This window comes from Mustela lutreola, chromosome 17, assembly GCF_030435805.1.
Source record: "Mustela lutreola isolate mMusLut2 chromosome 17, mMusLut2.pri, whole genome shotgun sequence".
Lineage (NCBI taxonomy): Eukaryota > Metazoa > Chordata > Mammalia > Carnivora > Mustelidae > Mustela > Mustela lutreola.
In genome coordinates, this window is record NC_081306.1 from 41,270,297 (window position 1) to 41,285,041 (window position 14,745).

The window sequence follows — 14,745 nt, forward strand, 5'->3', positions numbered from 1 at the left end:
AGTAGCCCAAAGACCAGCCCCAGGATTTATGCAGCTGCTTGGACGTGAGAGCCCAGCCTGCGGCCTCCCAAGACGTGGAGAGAGAGCATTCCTACTTCTACCTTCTCTGGCCCTTCTGCCCAACCCTTCCCTGTCTCGAGTGAGGGACGACTGGGTGGAGAGAGTAAGGAACATGCATAAAGGTGTTTGTAAAGAACAGATGCCACCGTCCAGTTTATTCAGGCCCAAACCCCAGCCCCTCCCGCCACAGACCACCTGCTGGGGCTATAGGCTACAGTTCCAGCCATTCTCCCACTAAGAGGGGTGGCCCCTTCCCAGGGCCTAGGAAACCTTCCAGAGGCGTCGCTAGGTGTGGGGGACCCCCTTTCCTGCAGGGGAAGGGCTGTGCGATGAGCACGGGGATGCTCTCAGATTAGCTGACAGGATGGCCGGCCCATCGTGGAAGGCACAGCTCACCTGCTCCTACACTGCAAGGCCTGGGGGTGAGTGTCTGCGCTGGCACCTCGGCTGGGCCCCTTGCAGAGACGGGAAGGGCTGATGAGAAATCGGCCGGCAACGACAGGTGGTACTAGGCACCCCCATCACCCAGAAATCACTCTAATGGGAGAGCAAGAGCTCCGGGCATAAGCCCCAGCTTCTCCGCAACCCCCCCGCGCACCCTCCCACCATGGACCTCAGAAGTTGTTATCGATGTTCCAGACGTCCCCGCTAAGTGCGTTGGCGGCCCCCTGCAGCGTCCAGGTGAGCAGGGCCAGCTGGCGTCGGAAGCGGCTCTCCTGGAAGCCCAGGCCGGGAGCCACCCTGGAGGCGGTGGCCCCCGGGTCTCCAGAGCCGCCCGAGCGCAGCAACCGCACGTGGTCGAGCAGCGCGCCCAGCGTGTGGTCTCCGCGGCCCAGGAAGATGTGGCGGAACGGGGAGTCGGCCGGCGACACGTACTGGGACAGGAAGTAGAACTCCACCTGCGCCAAGAAGGGGATCAGGTCGGGGTGGGGGTTCCGCCGAGAGCGCGGGCCAGAACAGCAACTCCCCACCCAGCTTGGGACCATTGCAGCTGCTTCAAGTCCCACCTCCCTGTGGCTACCCAATCGGGGGCGGCCATTCCTTGACGTCACCAGCAGCTGGGTAGGATGCGTCCTGGGTCTGTGTTTTGGGTTCTATCCCGTTCTGAGCCTTGGGCCTCCAAGCCTGCATCCACGTCTCCCCAGTGTTCCCTCTTCACCCATTCACTTACCCGGCTGAAGCCTCAAAGAAGTCTATGGTCTGCATTCCCCCTCAACACCAGGAACGTCCACAGCCCAGAGTCAAAAGTCAAAGGGACTGGCCAGCCCTAATTAAGTGCCTGTCTGTCTGTCCTCCCTGCAAAACGTCTTTCCAGAGACGGCCTCTCTCCTAGCCGGATTCGTGCACCTTCTTTCCACCCTCTCTGGTTCCTTCTGCTACCACCCATGGCCAAGCCCAGGGTTCGACCTACACTCTCTGATCTCCTTACCTACACGCCGTTAGTTTTCTTCTCTGGCTGCGTATCAGAATCAACTTGGGGAGGGCCCCTGGAGGGATCAGTTGGTTAAGTGACCACCTTGGGCCCAGGTCATGACCATGGAGTCCCAGGATGGAGTCCTGCATCAGGCTCCCTGTTCAGTGGAGAGTCTGCTTCTCCCTCTGACTGCCCCCCTGCCCCGCCCATGCTCTCTCTATCTCTCTCATTCTCTCTCTCTCAAATAAATAAAACAAATCATTAAAAAAAAAAAAAAAGAATCCCTTGGGGAACTTTCCAATACCCACTGGGTGGGTGGGTGCCTCCCCAGGAAAATTGTCATCTCTACTCCAGTTCCCTCACCCACGGGCGGCATCTTCTGCCGCTCATCAGCAACCTGACACTCTCATCCAGACCTCGGTCTTTGCTAACTTCATTCCCTCTTCTCCATTTACACCCTGGCCAAATCCTTCCTAAAAGTCCACTCTGCCCACATCACCTCCTTCCTCAAACACCTTCCTAATTTCCTTGATGCCTGGACCCTTAAAAATCCAAACTTCTCATCCTGGCATTCAAGGCTCCTCATCGGTGAACTCTATCCCACTATTTGGTGTACCTCTGCCCCCTGCTTCTCCACAGGCTTCTGTTCTGGCTCTCCTAGCCCACACGCTGCTCCTAAGGACAACCAGGCCTGTGTCCCCACCACACCCTTACTCTGGGCCTCTCCACTCCGAAATGACTTTTCTTTGCACCGACCCAAGTTCTGTTCATTCTTCAAGGCCAACGTCATGGTCTAAAGCAGGGCTTGGCAAACCTTTTCTGCACATAGTAAATATTTTTGGTTTTGCAGACCATGTTGTTTCTGCTGCAAATGCTAAACTTGACCACCACAGCCAGCACACAAGCAGCCATAGACAATATGAAAATCAATGAGCGTGGCTGTGTTTCCATAAAACGTTACTTGCAGAAACAGGCACCAGGCCAAGTCTGGCCTACGGGTTATCATTTACCAACCCCTGGTCTAGAGCCACGACCTTCCCTGGGTCTGGCCCAGCTCTCTGCTCCTGGTTCTGAAGTACTGATTCTTAAACTCTCCAGCCCTGAGTGTGAATCATGTCTCTGACGCACAGATGGGGGGCATGTAGCTACTTAGGGGGTCAGGCGAGGGGAGGATCATTTTGTGTTCCTGGAGTCTGGGACAGCAGGGGTTAGAACAAGATCTGTAAATGAGAAGGAACCAGGCCCAATCTCTTGTCTCACCTGCAGGATCACTGGTGTCTTAGTGGAGGGGACAGCAGGGAGGAGAGGTGGAGAGGCCAGGAAGTGGGGAGCAAGAGGAAACTACAGAGAGAGAATGAGGGGGGTCAGGAGAAAGGAGCAAGGGCGAAAGAGCAAGAGGGGTGGGTTGGTAAACAGAAAGAATGAGTGATGCCAAGGAAAACAGGCAGGGACTGAAGGAGGACTCAATGTCGGGCATACACTGAGGGTCCGCTGTCTACTCTACACTCACAGAGGATGCTCCAGTTTTTAATTTTGCCCTGTAGACTTTCCCCCATGCCCACAGCCCCGACTTAGCCCATTTTCCAAAATCAGTGGGTGGCCAGACCGAGTTCTTGGCATAAAGAAATGGAAGGAAGCAGGGGGGATGGAACAGGAGATGTTGTGTGGGTTGCAAAGTCTTCAAAACTAAGCTGGAGGAATGGGCCAAGGACTAAGGTCTTGTATAACTTTACCGGACACCTCCCCCAGGCAGCTTCTCTGGGTTTCGCCCGCCTTATTACCAGGAGGAAGAGAGCTCTCCTTGCTCTGAATTTCTTAAGCATTTGCCCCTCCTGGGCCAGAAGCTTGTGCCTCTTGTACGGTGGACGATCGTGTACATGCTTTTTCCCTCCAGAGGGGTGAGGAGGCAGTGGAGGGCCCTGTGTGTGTGTGTGTGTATATGTATGATGGGGAGGGGGGGGAGGGGTGGGCGGGGCCTCACCCGCATGATCCGCACGTTGTACATGCGCATCAGCCGCTCGTCCCTCTCCTCTGAGCTGTAGATCTCCTTTCGCAGCTTCTCTGCCGCGCGGATGTAGTCCCCGCGCGCCGAGTACACCCACTGGAGGGTCAGCCCGCGGGCCTGAGGGTGGAGTTGCAGACTGGGGCCAGCCGCGGGGGCCAGGACCCCGGCCTAGGCTGGGACCCCCGGGGCTGGCAGGAAGAGGGGCTGTAGGGGGGCGGGATGCTGGGAGAGGGAAGACCTGGGTGGTTGGGAGGGTACCAGCTGGGTCGTAGGGCAGGAGTCAAGGGGCCGGGCTGCCAGAGGGGACTAGACCCTAAGGACTGTGAGGAGCCGGGGCAACGCTTTAAGGGGATATAGCGTCCCCCCACCCCCAGAAGCCAGGAGCAGGGTTTGTATCTTGGACCTTCAGGTCCCCGGAGAACTCGTTGAGGCTGCCGATGTGCCTGAGGACCACGTCCCCGTAGCGGCCGAAGTCCAGAGGCAGCAGGTGATCGTGGCTGAGCCGGATGAGGAGCTGCCCCGCGAGCTGGGCCACAGCCTGGGCCACAGCAGGCAGGCGGCCTCGCAGCATCGTGTGTAGGTTCTCGTACGTGTCATCCTTCGTGTGCAGGAACGGGTACACCTGGCCATCCTGCCGGGACAGGGCGCGGGCTGGCGCAGGGCCACGGGACACAGGGGCCGGGGGGCTGCTGCTCTGGGGCAGGGCCAGGAAGTCTCACCTCCATGAAGGAGAACTCGACGGCAGGGACCCCCGCAAAGGCCGTGAAGGAATAGGCACTGCTGTCCATGGGCAGCGGCCGGATCCTGGGAGTGGGCAGGTTGGAGGGCGTGTGGCTTCGGCTCCCCCCACAGCTGTCCTCCCGCCTTCCTGGCCCCAACTTACACTTCGGCGTCCCAGCTGTGGCTGTTGAAGGTCACCTGCTCAAAGAGGGTCTGCCCACTGCGGTTAGGGGAGTCCACCTGGGGGGGCAGGACACGGGGCACGGGTCAGGCGCTGGCTGCCACCAGCTTCCCTTTGTCCCCGGCTCCCGGCCAGGCTCTTGCCTGCTTCAGGATGTTCTCTATGAGGCTGATCAGAAGGGGGCTGGTCTTGGCATGGAACTTGTCATCGCCTGTAGAGAGGGACAAAGGATGCCAGGCTCTAGGCTGGGCCCTGCGGCCACCGTGCACCCAGCGGGTGCCCCCCGTCCCCACTCACCCAGCACTGCATTGTCCAAGCTCACGTAGACCACGGCTTTGAGGTGCAGCACGCTGAGGTAGCCCTGTGGGTGAGGGACTTGGAGTTTAAACCCCCCTCCTCCCCACTGCCTGACCCCCTGCCCTGGACCCCCCATTACCTCCAGCCACTCCGTGGAGCCCACACTCCCAAAGTCCCCTCCGTCCCAGCTGATGAACAGCAGACTCCTGCGGGGCTGGAAGCCTGGAAGCAGAGCGGGTCAGGAGGACGGGCTCCGCTGGAGGCCCAGCAGCGATGCACCTTTGTCGTCTTCTGTCCTGCGGCCCTGGGGTCTCTCCGTCCCTCCCACTGAGCCCCCAGCCCAGCCCACCTCACCTGGTCTGCCCAGACTCCACTATCACAGGGACGGAGCTAGCTTTCCTCTGGTGTCTCCTGCCTAATGCTTCACTCAGACCGAGGACCATTACTACAGCTGCCCCTTGAACTTGGGTTTGAACCACTTGGGTCCACTCACATGCAGATTTTCAGCTGAGCAGAGTCAGCGCCCCTGACCCTGGTGCTGCTCAAGGGCCCACTCTACTCTCCTGTTTGCAGCAGGAAACAGGAGAAGAGACTTGCTTGGCGCCAGCTAGGATGTGAGGAAGCCAGGTTTGGAGCCCAGGTCTGCCTGGCCACTCTCTAGCCTGTGCCCGCCTGCCTCTCTGCCCTGTGCTGGCTCGGGCCACAGCCCCAGCTGCCCGGCCCAGGCCCTGACCTTACCATTGCTCACCATGGAGGAAAAGGTCCGCACCAGCTCCAGCAGGATGGCCGTCCCCACGGCGGACTTGGCCGCACCTGGGCCCCATGCATCCCTCTGGGCCCCGATGACAACATAGTGATCTGTAGGAGGGGAGACTTGGGGTCTACGTCCTTACACTGGGAGAACCCAGAGACGACCCGGGAGGGTGCGTGCTCACGGGGCCTCCCCACCATTTCCCAGTCCTGCACCCCCACAACTCTCCACCTCACAGCCCTGCAATCCTTGCTGTCCTCAAGGAGAGTGGCCCTCCTCCCCTCGGCCCTGCCTGGATGGCCTGCTCCCTCAGCAGGGTGCCTGGCCTCATGCTGGACTCCATCACCTCCCTGGCTGGGCCATGTCCTGCGCAAGTCCTGACAGGTTTTCCTCCTTCACGCCTCTCTCTAATCCACCCCGCCCCTGCTCCCGCATTCTCCTCTGAGCCACCACACCACCCCACACACACACCGTGTCTCTCCATCAGCGCTTGTAGCTACCACCCTCTTTGGCTCAAAAACCCACTTTGATTGCCCATTGCTCTCTACATCTAGTTAGGTTTGAAAGGTTCATCTATCTCATGGGAAGTCCCGTTCATGCTGTAAGATCACCCAACTCATGCTTGCTCCCGTCCCGTGCCAGAGAACTCACTACTGTGCCAAGCTGCCCATCCCATTTCTGATCAGATTTGACCATGGGATCTACTCTTTGCCACCGCTCTCGGTCCCAGATCAGCCTCAACTCGCCAGCCTCCCTCCCTGCTCAGCCCTGCCGCCCCCTCCACTGAGCACCACTCTTGCCCACGCCCCCAGGGCCACCTGCCCCACCCCCATCTCCAGCCAGGGTTCATGAGTGGTGGCTCCCCAACTTCTGGCTGCAGGGGATGCTGGGCAAGCTAGCACACCTGGCTCGGAGCGGCCCTCGATGCAGCCAAAGATGTTGCTGATGGGGGTAGAGACCCTGTGGTTGTTGACCCCGAGACGCAAGCCTGGCCCAGGGCCCAGGCGATAAGGGGAGACTGGGAGGCGCCCCTGCCACTCCTGGGGGGCCACAGGGCCTTGGAGCTTCCTGGAGAGAGGTGGGCAGAAAGGGTCAGAAGCGACACAGAGGCTCAGGCTGTAGAAGAGCCCAGAGCTCCCTCTTTGCGCTTTCCCTCCCACCTTCTGGCTCCAGCTCGACTTCTGCATTCTGCCTGCTGCCGTGGACAGTTGTGCAGGTTGTGTCCTGCTCAAACTGAGGCTGAGCCCACGCAGAAGATCAACCTTTTCCTACTTCATGCAAAAGCACTTTACAGGCTAGCTATGTCTCCCTTCCTCCTCCTACCCTGGCCCCCACAGGCCCCTCACCTTAGCAGGAGGGAGGCAATGTCCGCACTGATGGGCTGGGCGGGTATGTTAGGGAGGCCGGAGGACTGGACTGGAGGGAACTGGGTTTGATTAAAGGAAGGGAAGCCAGGCGTGTAGGGGTCCCCAGTTCCGAGATGCACCTGCGAGGAAAGGGATGTCCACACCAAAGCTGGGAGCTGGGCTCCCAGGGGTAGCCTACCAGCCTCATCCCAGACAAGGAGGTCCAGTTCTGGGGACTCCAAGAATCCACTGCTGGCTCCCCCAGACTCACATGTCCATACACAGCCCTGTGGCTGGACAGGCCGAGCTTGTGTGGGTCCTGGGAGAAGTCTGCTGGATCGGGGTATATGAGTACTCCTCCGGCCCCAAATTCCTGGGCACTGGCCACCTGGGGAAGGGGGGTGGCTAACGGACTCCTTCTCCTGGAGAGCACCCAGTTGTAAGGGCAGGAGAAGCAAGGAAAAGGGAAGTAACACGGTCTCCGCTCCGCTGTCATGGAACCACAGAGAGCCTGTGGGCACCGCCTGACCCTCATCTTCCCTCCTTCTCCCAGTGCCTTGGCACTGTCCCACTGTCCTCTGCATTCCTCCGTGTTTGTTCCCCATCCCAGCATTTTCTTACGACCCACTTGGTTCTCTCTTTTCTCTCTCCGACAGCCTCTTAGACGCGTCCCATCCGCTGCTATCCTGTTCCCCAGCCCCGCATCCATCCCGGTTCCACGCCACTCCCCCATTCAGGGACGCTCACCTTCTGGGCGAAGCTGATCTCCCCCAAGCGCACCAGCAGGAGGCGCCCCGCCGTCTCCACGCCCCGGGCCCGCAGGTCTTGCAGGTCCTCCGGCCGCCCGTAGTGGGCGTACACCAGCTCTCCCTGGGGATGGGGAGGTCGGTAAGGCGTGCCCTCCGGGTCCCTCCTCCGCCACCCGAGAAAGGGTGCGCGCTGTTCCCGACTTGGAGGCGGGACAGGGGGCGCTCACCGTGGCATTGCCCGTGGCGCTGTAGGGACAGTAGACGTCGTGGTCCTCCAGCGGCAGGGGCTCCCCGAGCTTGTCAGCCGCATCGACCCAGTGCAGGGTATTGGGATGAGCACTGAAGAGCAGAGGTGGTGAGCGTCTCCGTGGCCCCCCGCGCGCCCCCCGCGCCCCCCCCCCCGCGCACTCACGGGTCGGGAAACTGCAGCCCGACGTAGTGCGTGTCCATCCACACGTGGTCCAGCTTTTGGCTCGAGAGCGCCCCCCGGATGTCCTGAGCCAGAGCGGCCATCCCCGCCGAGCCAGCCATCCTTTTCCGAAGGCTGATTTGCCTGAGCGGGAAGAGGCGGGATTGGGGAGCGGAAGGGGAGAGGGACTTCTGGACGCCTGGAGGAGAGGGCGGGAGGAGGGAATGATGCCAGAGACGTGGGGTCGCCCTGGGCTCTGGGCGGCGAGGGGCTCCTAAGTCTCTCCCTGACCCAGGCCATCACCATTCATCCGGTCACCACCTGGGCTATCTCTAAGGTCACCTCCTTCTGCTTGCAGCCTTAGCATCCGATACCGTGCTATCCTGCCCACCATCCCTTAGGTTTTTCCTTGCCCAGGCAAACTCACCAGTCTATCTACGGCCCCCCGACACACGTGCACACACACATACACACACATGCACACTGGCCACCCATGAAAACGCTTTTCTTCTGAAGGACTAAGTGGGCAGGGGCAGCCCTCCGTCTCCCCCGTCCTCCAGCTGCACCGAACAGAGACATCTGATACTATGGTTCCTGATAGGATAGCGGGTCCCTTGTCTTCTTCCACTGTCACTACCTAAGTGAGCCTGTTTTCCCCCTATTCTTCCATCTCACTCCTGCCACAGACTGGCCCCCCCAGCCCCCCACCCCCGTCTCCCTGCCATGGACTTCACCTGTGCCCGCTCCAAGGCAGACTCCTCCCTCCTCAGCATCCTCATCCAGTACCCCTCTACCTGTTGCTCTGGCAGAAACCCAAGCTGTCCCTTGAGAGGCTAGGTCTCCCATGGGGCTCTTGGGCTCAGGAGAGAACTCGGGTTCGTATACCACCCGGGCTTGGCGCAGAAGCAAGCGCCCCGCTCCACTGTTGGAATTTCCGACCATCTCTCCTCCGGTAAACCCCCTTTGAAGCCTTTGCCATCCAGCTCTCCCCTCTTCTGCCCTATCTTCCAGCCAATCTGTCCCTTGTCTGCTTTCATCAAGGACTTTGGCATCTGGCTTGGCATTTTCCTCTCGACACACGGTCCCCTCAGTCCATGCTGCCACTTCGAAATCCGTGTGCAGGATGTGCCTTAGTCCCAGCCTCCACCCCTCAGCTCTCAAGAGGACCCCTGCACCCCAGGGCTCGTGCTCAGGGGGGCTTTCTCGGTGCCATCCCTGCCGCCTCCTCCCAGCCCAATCCAGGAGCTCAAGCATCTGTTTGAAACTGCATCTGTCAGGCTCAGATGATGGCTCAGTCCGTTAAGCGTCTGCCTTTGGCTCAGGTCATGATCCCAGGGTTCTGGGGTCCTGAGGCCCTGGGGTTCTGGGATGGAGCCCCTCCTCAGGCTCCCTGCTCAGTAGGAAGTCTGCTTCTCCCTCTCCCTCTGCCCCTCCCCCTGTTCATGCTCTCCCTCTTCTTTCTCAAATAAATAAAATCTTAAAAATGAAAGAAAGAGGGGTGCCTGGGTGGCTCAGTGGGTTAAGCTGCTGCCTTCGGCTCAGGTCATGATCCCAGGGTCCTGGGATCAAGCCCCCTGTCGGGCTCTCTGCTCAGCGGGGAGCCTGCTTCCTCCTCTCTCTGCCTGCCTCTCTGCCTGCTTGTCATCTCTCTCTGTCAAATAAATAAATAAAATCTTAAAAAAAAAAAAGAAAGAAAGAAAGAGCGAGCTAGCCTGTGTTAGTTTTAGTGTGTTTGTAAAATACGTGATGCGCAGTGTGAATTCCTGTGCCTAACAATAAATTTGATGGGCACGCTGCAATATGGATAGACCTTGAAAACACCATGTTAAGTTAAAAAAAAAAAAAAAGTTTCTCAAAATTAAAAACACACACCAGAGATAGCTACATCCAAGCAGTGCCTCTTGGAATGATTTTTTTTAAAAAGATTTTATTTATTTGACAGATAGTGATCACAAGTAGGCAGAGAGACAGGCAGAGAGAGAGGGGGAAGCAGGCTCCCCGCTGAGCAGAGAGCCTGATGTGGGGCTCAAACCCAGGACCCTGGGATCATGACCTGAGCCAAAGGCAGAGGCTTTAACCCACTGAGCCACCCAGGCGCCCCTGATTTTTTTTTAAACTTTCCCCTTTATATTTTTCCATATGGCTTAACTTTTAAAATAATGGACACAGAGGATTTTAGGCAAACATTTATGTTTTGAAAAATCTACATGTGCCCATAAAACATTACATGTATAGCAAGGCCATGTGTGAATTTAAAGACACACAGCAAACATCAGATGAGGGGCTTCTAGAGGAACCTGGGTGGCTCAGTGGGTTAAGCCTCTGCCTTTGGCTCAGGTCATGATCTCAGGGTCCTGGGATCAAGCCCCGCATCAGGCTCTCTGCTCAAGCCTGCCCGCCCCTTGCTTCTCTGCCTACTTGTGATCTCTGTCAAATAAATAAATAAAACCTTAAAAAAAAAAAAAAAAAAAAGATGAGTTGCTTCTGGGGGAGGGGATGGGAAAGAGGGCTACGGGCTAGGGAGGGAAATTTAAAAAGCCCTTCACTGGGGCACCTGGCTGGCTCAGTCAGTGGGCATGGGACTCCTGATCTCAGAGTTATTAAGCTTGAGCCCCACGTTGTGTGTAGATTACTTAAAAATAAAATCTTTTAAAAAACAAAACCAAACCAAAAAAAGCCCTTCACAGAGACGCTGAACCACCATGTCAGGAATATTATAAACTGTTCTTGGCACTCACCTTAAAAAAATTTAAAAACCCCTCCCCTTCCCAACTGACCATGATATTCTATTGTTTTAAAGTCTTCATTTCTGGGGCACCTGGGTGGCTCAGTTGGTTAAATGTCTACCTTCGGCTTGAGTCATGATCCCAGGGTCCCAGGATCAAGCCGGCTTCTTCCTCTCCCTCTGCCCCTCCCCACTGCTCCAATTCTCTCTCTCTTGCTCTCACTCTCAGATAAATAAAATCTTAAAAAAAAAAAAAAAAGTCTTTATTTCTCTCTTTTCTCTTAGAATAAAATCCAAAGCAGTTTGGGTAGATATTAAGGCTTTTTATGGCCTGAGCTATATCCACCCTGACACCACAGGTCCCTGAGGCCACAGGTCAAAAATCCAAGGTCCATGATGGGGCCTTCAAGACTTTTCTGGGTCTGTCCCACCACTTGTCTGGATACCGGACCCCTCTGCTCTCCTTCAGACAACCACATGGACCTTCCTTCACTTCCTCCAAGAAGCCACCATTTCCCACCCCAGCCCCTTTGCACCTACTCTTCTCTGACCTGGAATGCTTTTCTACCTTCTCTTTGCCTGGTGAACAACTCACCCCTCAGGCTTCAGCTCATCACCTCCTCCAGGAAGCCTTCCCTGGCCCCTAATCTAAGTCGGGTTCCCCTGGTTATAGTCATTCCCCACATCCTTTACTTTTCCTTTGAAACAGTGACTGTAGTAATAAATACATTGTCATGAAAGTGATTATTAGTTCAGTACTGATTTTCCCCCACAGGCTGTAAGCTTCATAAGGACATAGCCCAGACTTTTGTTCTCTCCACTTAACCCTAACCCCACCTACTTAGCCGAGCACCTGCCACATAGTACAAGCTCAAAGACATTTGGTGGATAAATGAATGAATGACCTCATCAGTGTCACTGAGTCTAGCCACTCACTTCCCTTGCCACACCCACATCGGGCTTGTGCTTACTCAGAATTCCATCTCTGGAATCTTTACCCACTGGGGATTTACTGAGCACCAACTTAAATGCCAGGCACTGGGCTAGGTGCTGGACACATGCAGATAAATAGAACCTGGGAGATCAGATAAATCTTAAAAGTTCCAATATCCCACTCTCTGACTAGATCTTCTCAGGTTCCGGCTTGCTTCTTGACCCTCCCCTATGCCTGCTTTTCAACCCCACTGAGTGCTCCAGACTATCCCGTTCCTTCCTTTTCCATCCACCCTGGAATGGTGGATCCCTTCACTGCTCGCCCCCCTCACCACCCCCCTCTTGCCTCCCTGCCCTCTGATGGCATCCCCGGTGCCATACCTGCCCGTGGGACCTGACAAACCATCCGCCTGCTCAGCCTGCACCCAGAAGACCGACTCTTGCTCAAGAAAATGAGGAGGCCCCGCATGTTGTTGATGGCTCAGACGCAAGGTCTTTGAGCAAGGTGGGTCCAGTGTATGCAAAGAGTAGTAATACACCTTGATCAAGTTTCACACTGATCCCATGAAGATGAGAAAAATCTATCAATACTAATTACAACAGAAACATACACTAAAAACATACAGACATAAACTGAAGCAAAAAAATCAGATGATCATTTCAGTACATTCTGGAAAAATATTTGAAAAAAAAAAAAAAATCCAGGGGCACCTGGGTGGCTCAGTGGGTTAAAGCCTCTGCCTTCGGCTTGGGTCATGATCCCAGGACCCTGGGATGGAGCCCAATGTTGGGCTCTCAGCTCAGCAGGGAGCCTGCTTCCTCCTCTCTCTCTCTGCCTGCCTCTCTGCCTGCTTGTGATCTCTGTCTGTCAAATAAATAAATAAAATCTTTTTTAAAATTTCTATGCAAGTCAGGAGACAAGCCTATCTCCTGTCATCATTACCTAAATTCATGTCCTCTCTAATGTGATAAAGCAATGAAAAAGAAAGGGTATAACCATTGAGAAAGAAATTTTTTATCTCTTACTGTCTATAGCTTATGTGAGCTTCTACTTAGAAACCCCAGGAGAATCCACTGAAATACTATTCCTGACCCAAGATAGTGCTCCTGGTGATTCTACCTCTTCTCTGGACCTGCCTGGGCAGCTCCTTCCCAATGGGGAAAGTGACCTCAGCAAAACAAGAGAAACCCCGTGTGGTCTGCCTCTGGCTGGCATCTCTCTCCCGTAATGTAGATGGAGGGGGGTGGTCTGTGCTCTTGAATGCATTTGCTTTCTCATTTTTTTTTCTTGTTTTGTTTTTTTTTTCTGATTTTTCAAAATATCCTTCCTCAGAGCTCCCCCGCCCCTCCTTCTGCCCCCAGCCCCTAGAGCTCCCAACAGTCCCAGGTCAAAATCCACGGACCCGGGATGTGGCATTCAGGACTTTTCTGGATCTGTCCTGCCTCCTATCTGCATACTGGCCCCCTATGCTCTCCCTCATTCGCTCCCGAATCTCCCAAGCGTGCTGTTCAGACCCCAAGCCCTTTGCCCTCTTTTTTTTTTTTTTTAATTTTTTAAAAAAATTTATTTGACAGAGATCACAAGTAGGCAGAGAGGCAGGCAGAGAGAGGAAAGAAAGCAGGCTCCCTGCTGAGCAGAGAACCCGATATGGGGCTCGATCCCAGGACCCTGGGATCAAAACCCGAGCCCAAAGTAGAGGCTTTAACCCACTGAGCCATCCAGGCGTCCCGCCCTTTGCTCTCTTCTTTCCAGAACACTCTCCCTCCCCTGGGCTCCAAACAGGCATCCTTCCCAGGACCACACTGAACAGGGAGGCCAGGGAGGCGAGCGGAAGGACTCAGAAGCGACCCCACATCAGGGTCCTAGGAGGAGAGGAAAGGAAGCGGAGTCCAACCAAGTGAATGAGGGTTTTCAAGGCCAGGGGAAGGGGACAGGCTGATCCTTACCTGATGGTGTCCTCCAGGCGCCCCTCCCCCAGGAACCGCAGGAACATGGCCTGGAGGTCGCTCCAGTACAAGGTGCCCTGGTGGGAGTCTGGGCCCGGCTCATAGTTTACGTCCTCGGGGACCACCAACACGTCATCCCCACATGCCTGGCAGGACCCGCGGAAGGCCACGTAGCCCAGAAGGAAAGCTGGGGGAGGGCAAGATGGAGACTCCCCTGGCGCCCCGCTCCGGACTCCGGACTCCGTAAATCCCCCCAACCCAGGCCCTTCCCTGGTGGGGGCGGGAAGACTCTCACCCCCAGTGAAGATCAGCAGGGCTGTCAGGACCAGGTAGGGGGCAGCCTTTCGTCCTGCTGCTGCCCAGAGTCCAAGGTTTTGCCTCCCCGCTCGAGAGCCCAGGTCGGGGCCCCTCAGCTCCATGGGGCAGAAGTGGGCTGCTGGCTCAGCCCCCTCCTCCCCCTCTTCCTCTTCCTCCTCCAGGCGCCACTGCTGGGTGCCCTCCACACGCTTGTAGATGGTCTGAGAGGGTCGTGGGGACAACCTTTGCTGCAGGGGGTGGGGGCACGGTGGGCATGAGACTGGGGAAAGAGGCACAGGGGGTAGGATCTGGCCATAACGGTCAGTGGCTCTGGAGTGCCAAAGGAGCACAAGGCAGGGGAAAGGGTCCCCAGAGGCAAGCTAGAGGGGAGAGATGGCGGTGGGAAGGGGAGGGACCAGCCTTGGGGTTTGGGGGGGGGGGGTGGAAGGACCTGGAGAGAAGGCCTAGAGTGTCCCCCAACCCATTTGGTCTTACCGTTCTCTGAAGTAGACCCCAAAGTCGCTCCATGCTCATGCCCCCTCCTGAGCCCTGCCGGCCGTTCCCCCCACAGTGATAAACCGTTTGTGGGAGCCCCAAGAGGGCCCCTTATCAGCCCTGGCAGGCAGCCTGGGCCCAAGCTGTTCTTCTCCCCCCAAAAGGGGTGGGGGCACTGTCCTGGCCTCAGTCCAGCCTTCCAGATATGAACCCCCAGCCCAGGCTAGAGGACAAGGGGCTGTGCCGTCCCCTGCCAATCCCTCCACAGTCCCTCTCCCGCTCCTTCCCGGCAAAACAATCAATTTTTTTGACCTTGGGGCAGACTTTGGCCTCCTAGTTCCGGTCAGGGGTGGGGGAGGGGGGGACTGATGGTGGGGGAGTGCAAAAAGATAAGGATGCCGGCTCCTGCTTCCACC

General features: G+C 56.7%; 1 protein-coding gene across 2 annotated transcripts; it reads right to left on the bottom strand.

Moving 5' to 3' along the window:
* Nucleotides 1–183: 183 nt before the first annotated feature.
* On the bottom strand, nucleotides 184–14,629 carry TFR2 (transferrin receptor 2). Of its 2 annotated transcripts, XM_059154835.1 has the most exons (18): nucleotides 14,330–14,629; nucleotides 13,833–14,082; nucleotides 13,538–13,724; nucleotides 7,936–8,076; nucleotides 7,751–7,862; nucleotides 7,522–7,644; nucleotides 7,046–7,162; nucleotides 6,775–6,914; nucleotides 6,333–6,496; nucleotides 5,416–5,535; nucleotides 4,817–4,899; nucleotides 4,678–4,741; nucleotides 4,524–4,591; nucleotides 4,363–4,439; nucleotides 4,199–4,283; nucleotides 3,883–4,110; nucleotides 3,456–3,596; nucleotides 184–959 (listed from the first exon to the last, which is right to left on the bottom strand). In XM_059154835.1, the coding sequence occupies exons 1-18, from the start codon at nucleotides 14,366–14,368 to the stop codon at nucleotides 675–677; spliced, it is 2,424 nt and encodes an 807-aa protein (XP_059010818.1). In that variant the 5' UTR covers nucleotides 14,369–14,629; the 3' UTR covers nucleotides 184–674. The 2 variants fall into 2 exon arrangements, with proteins under 2 accessions (XP_059010818.1, XP_059010819.1); XM_059154836.1 differs by lacking the exons at nucleotides 13,833–14,082; nucleotides 14,330–14,629 and having other exon boundaries at nucleotides 7,936–8,131; nucleotides 13,538–13,723.
* Nucleotides 14,630–14,745: the final 116 nt, after the last annotated feature.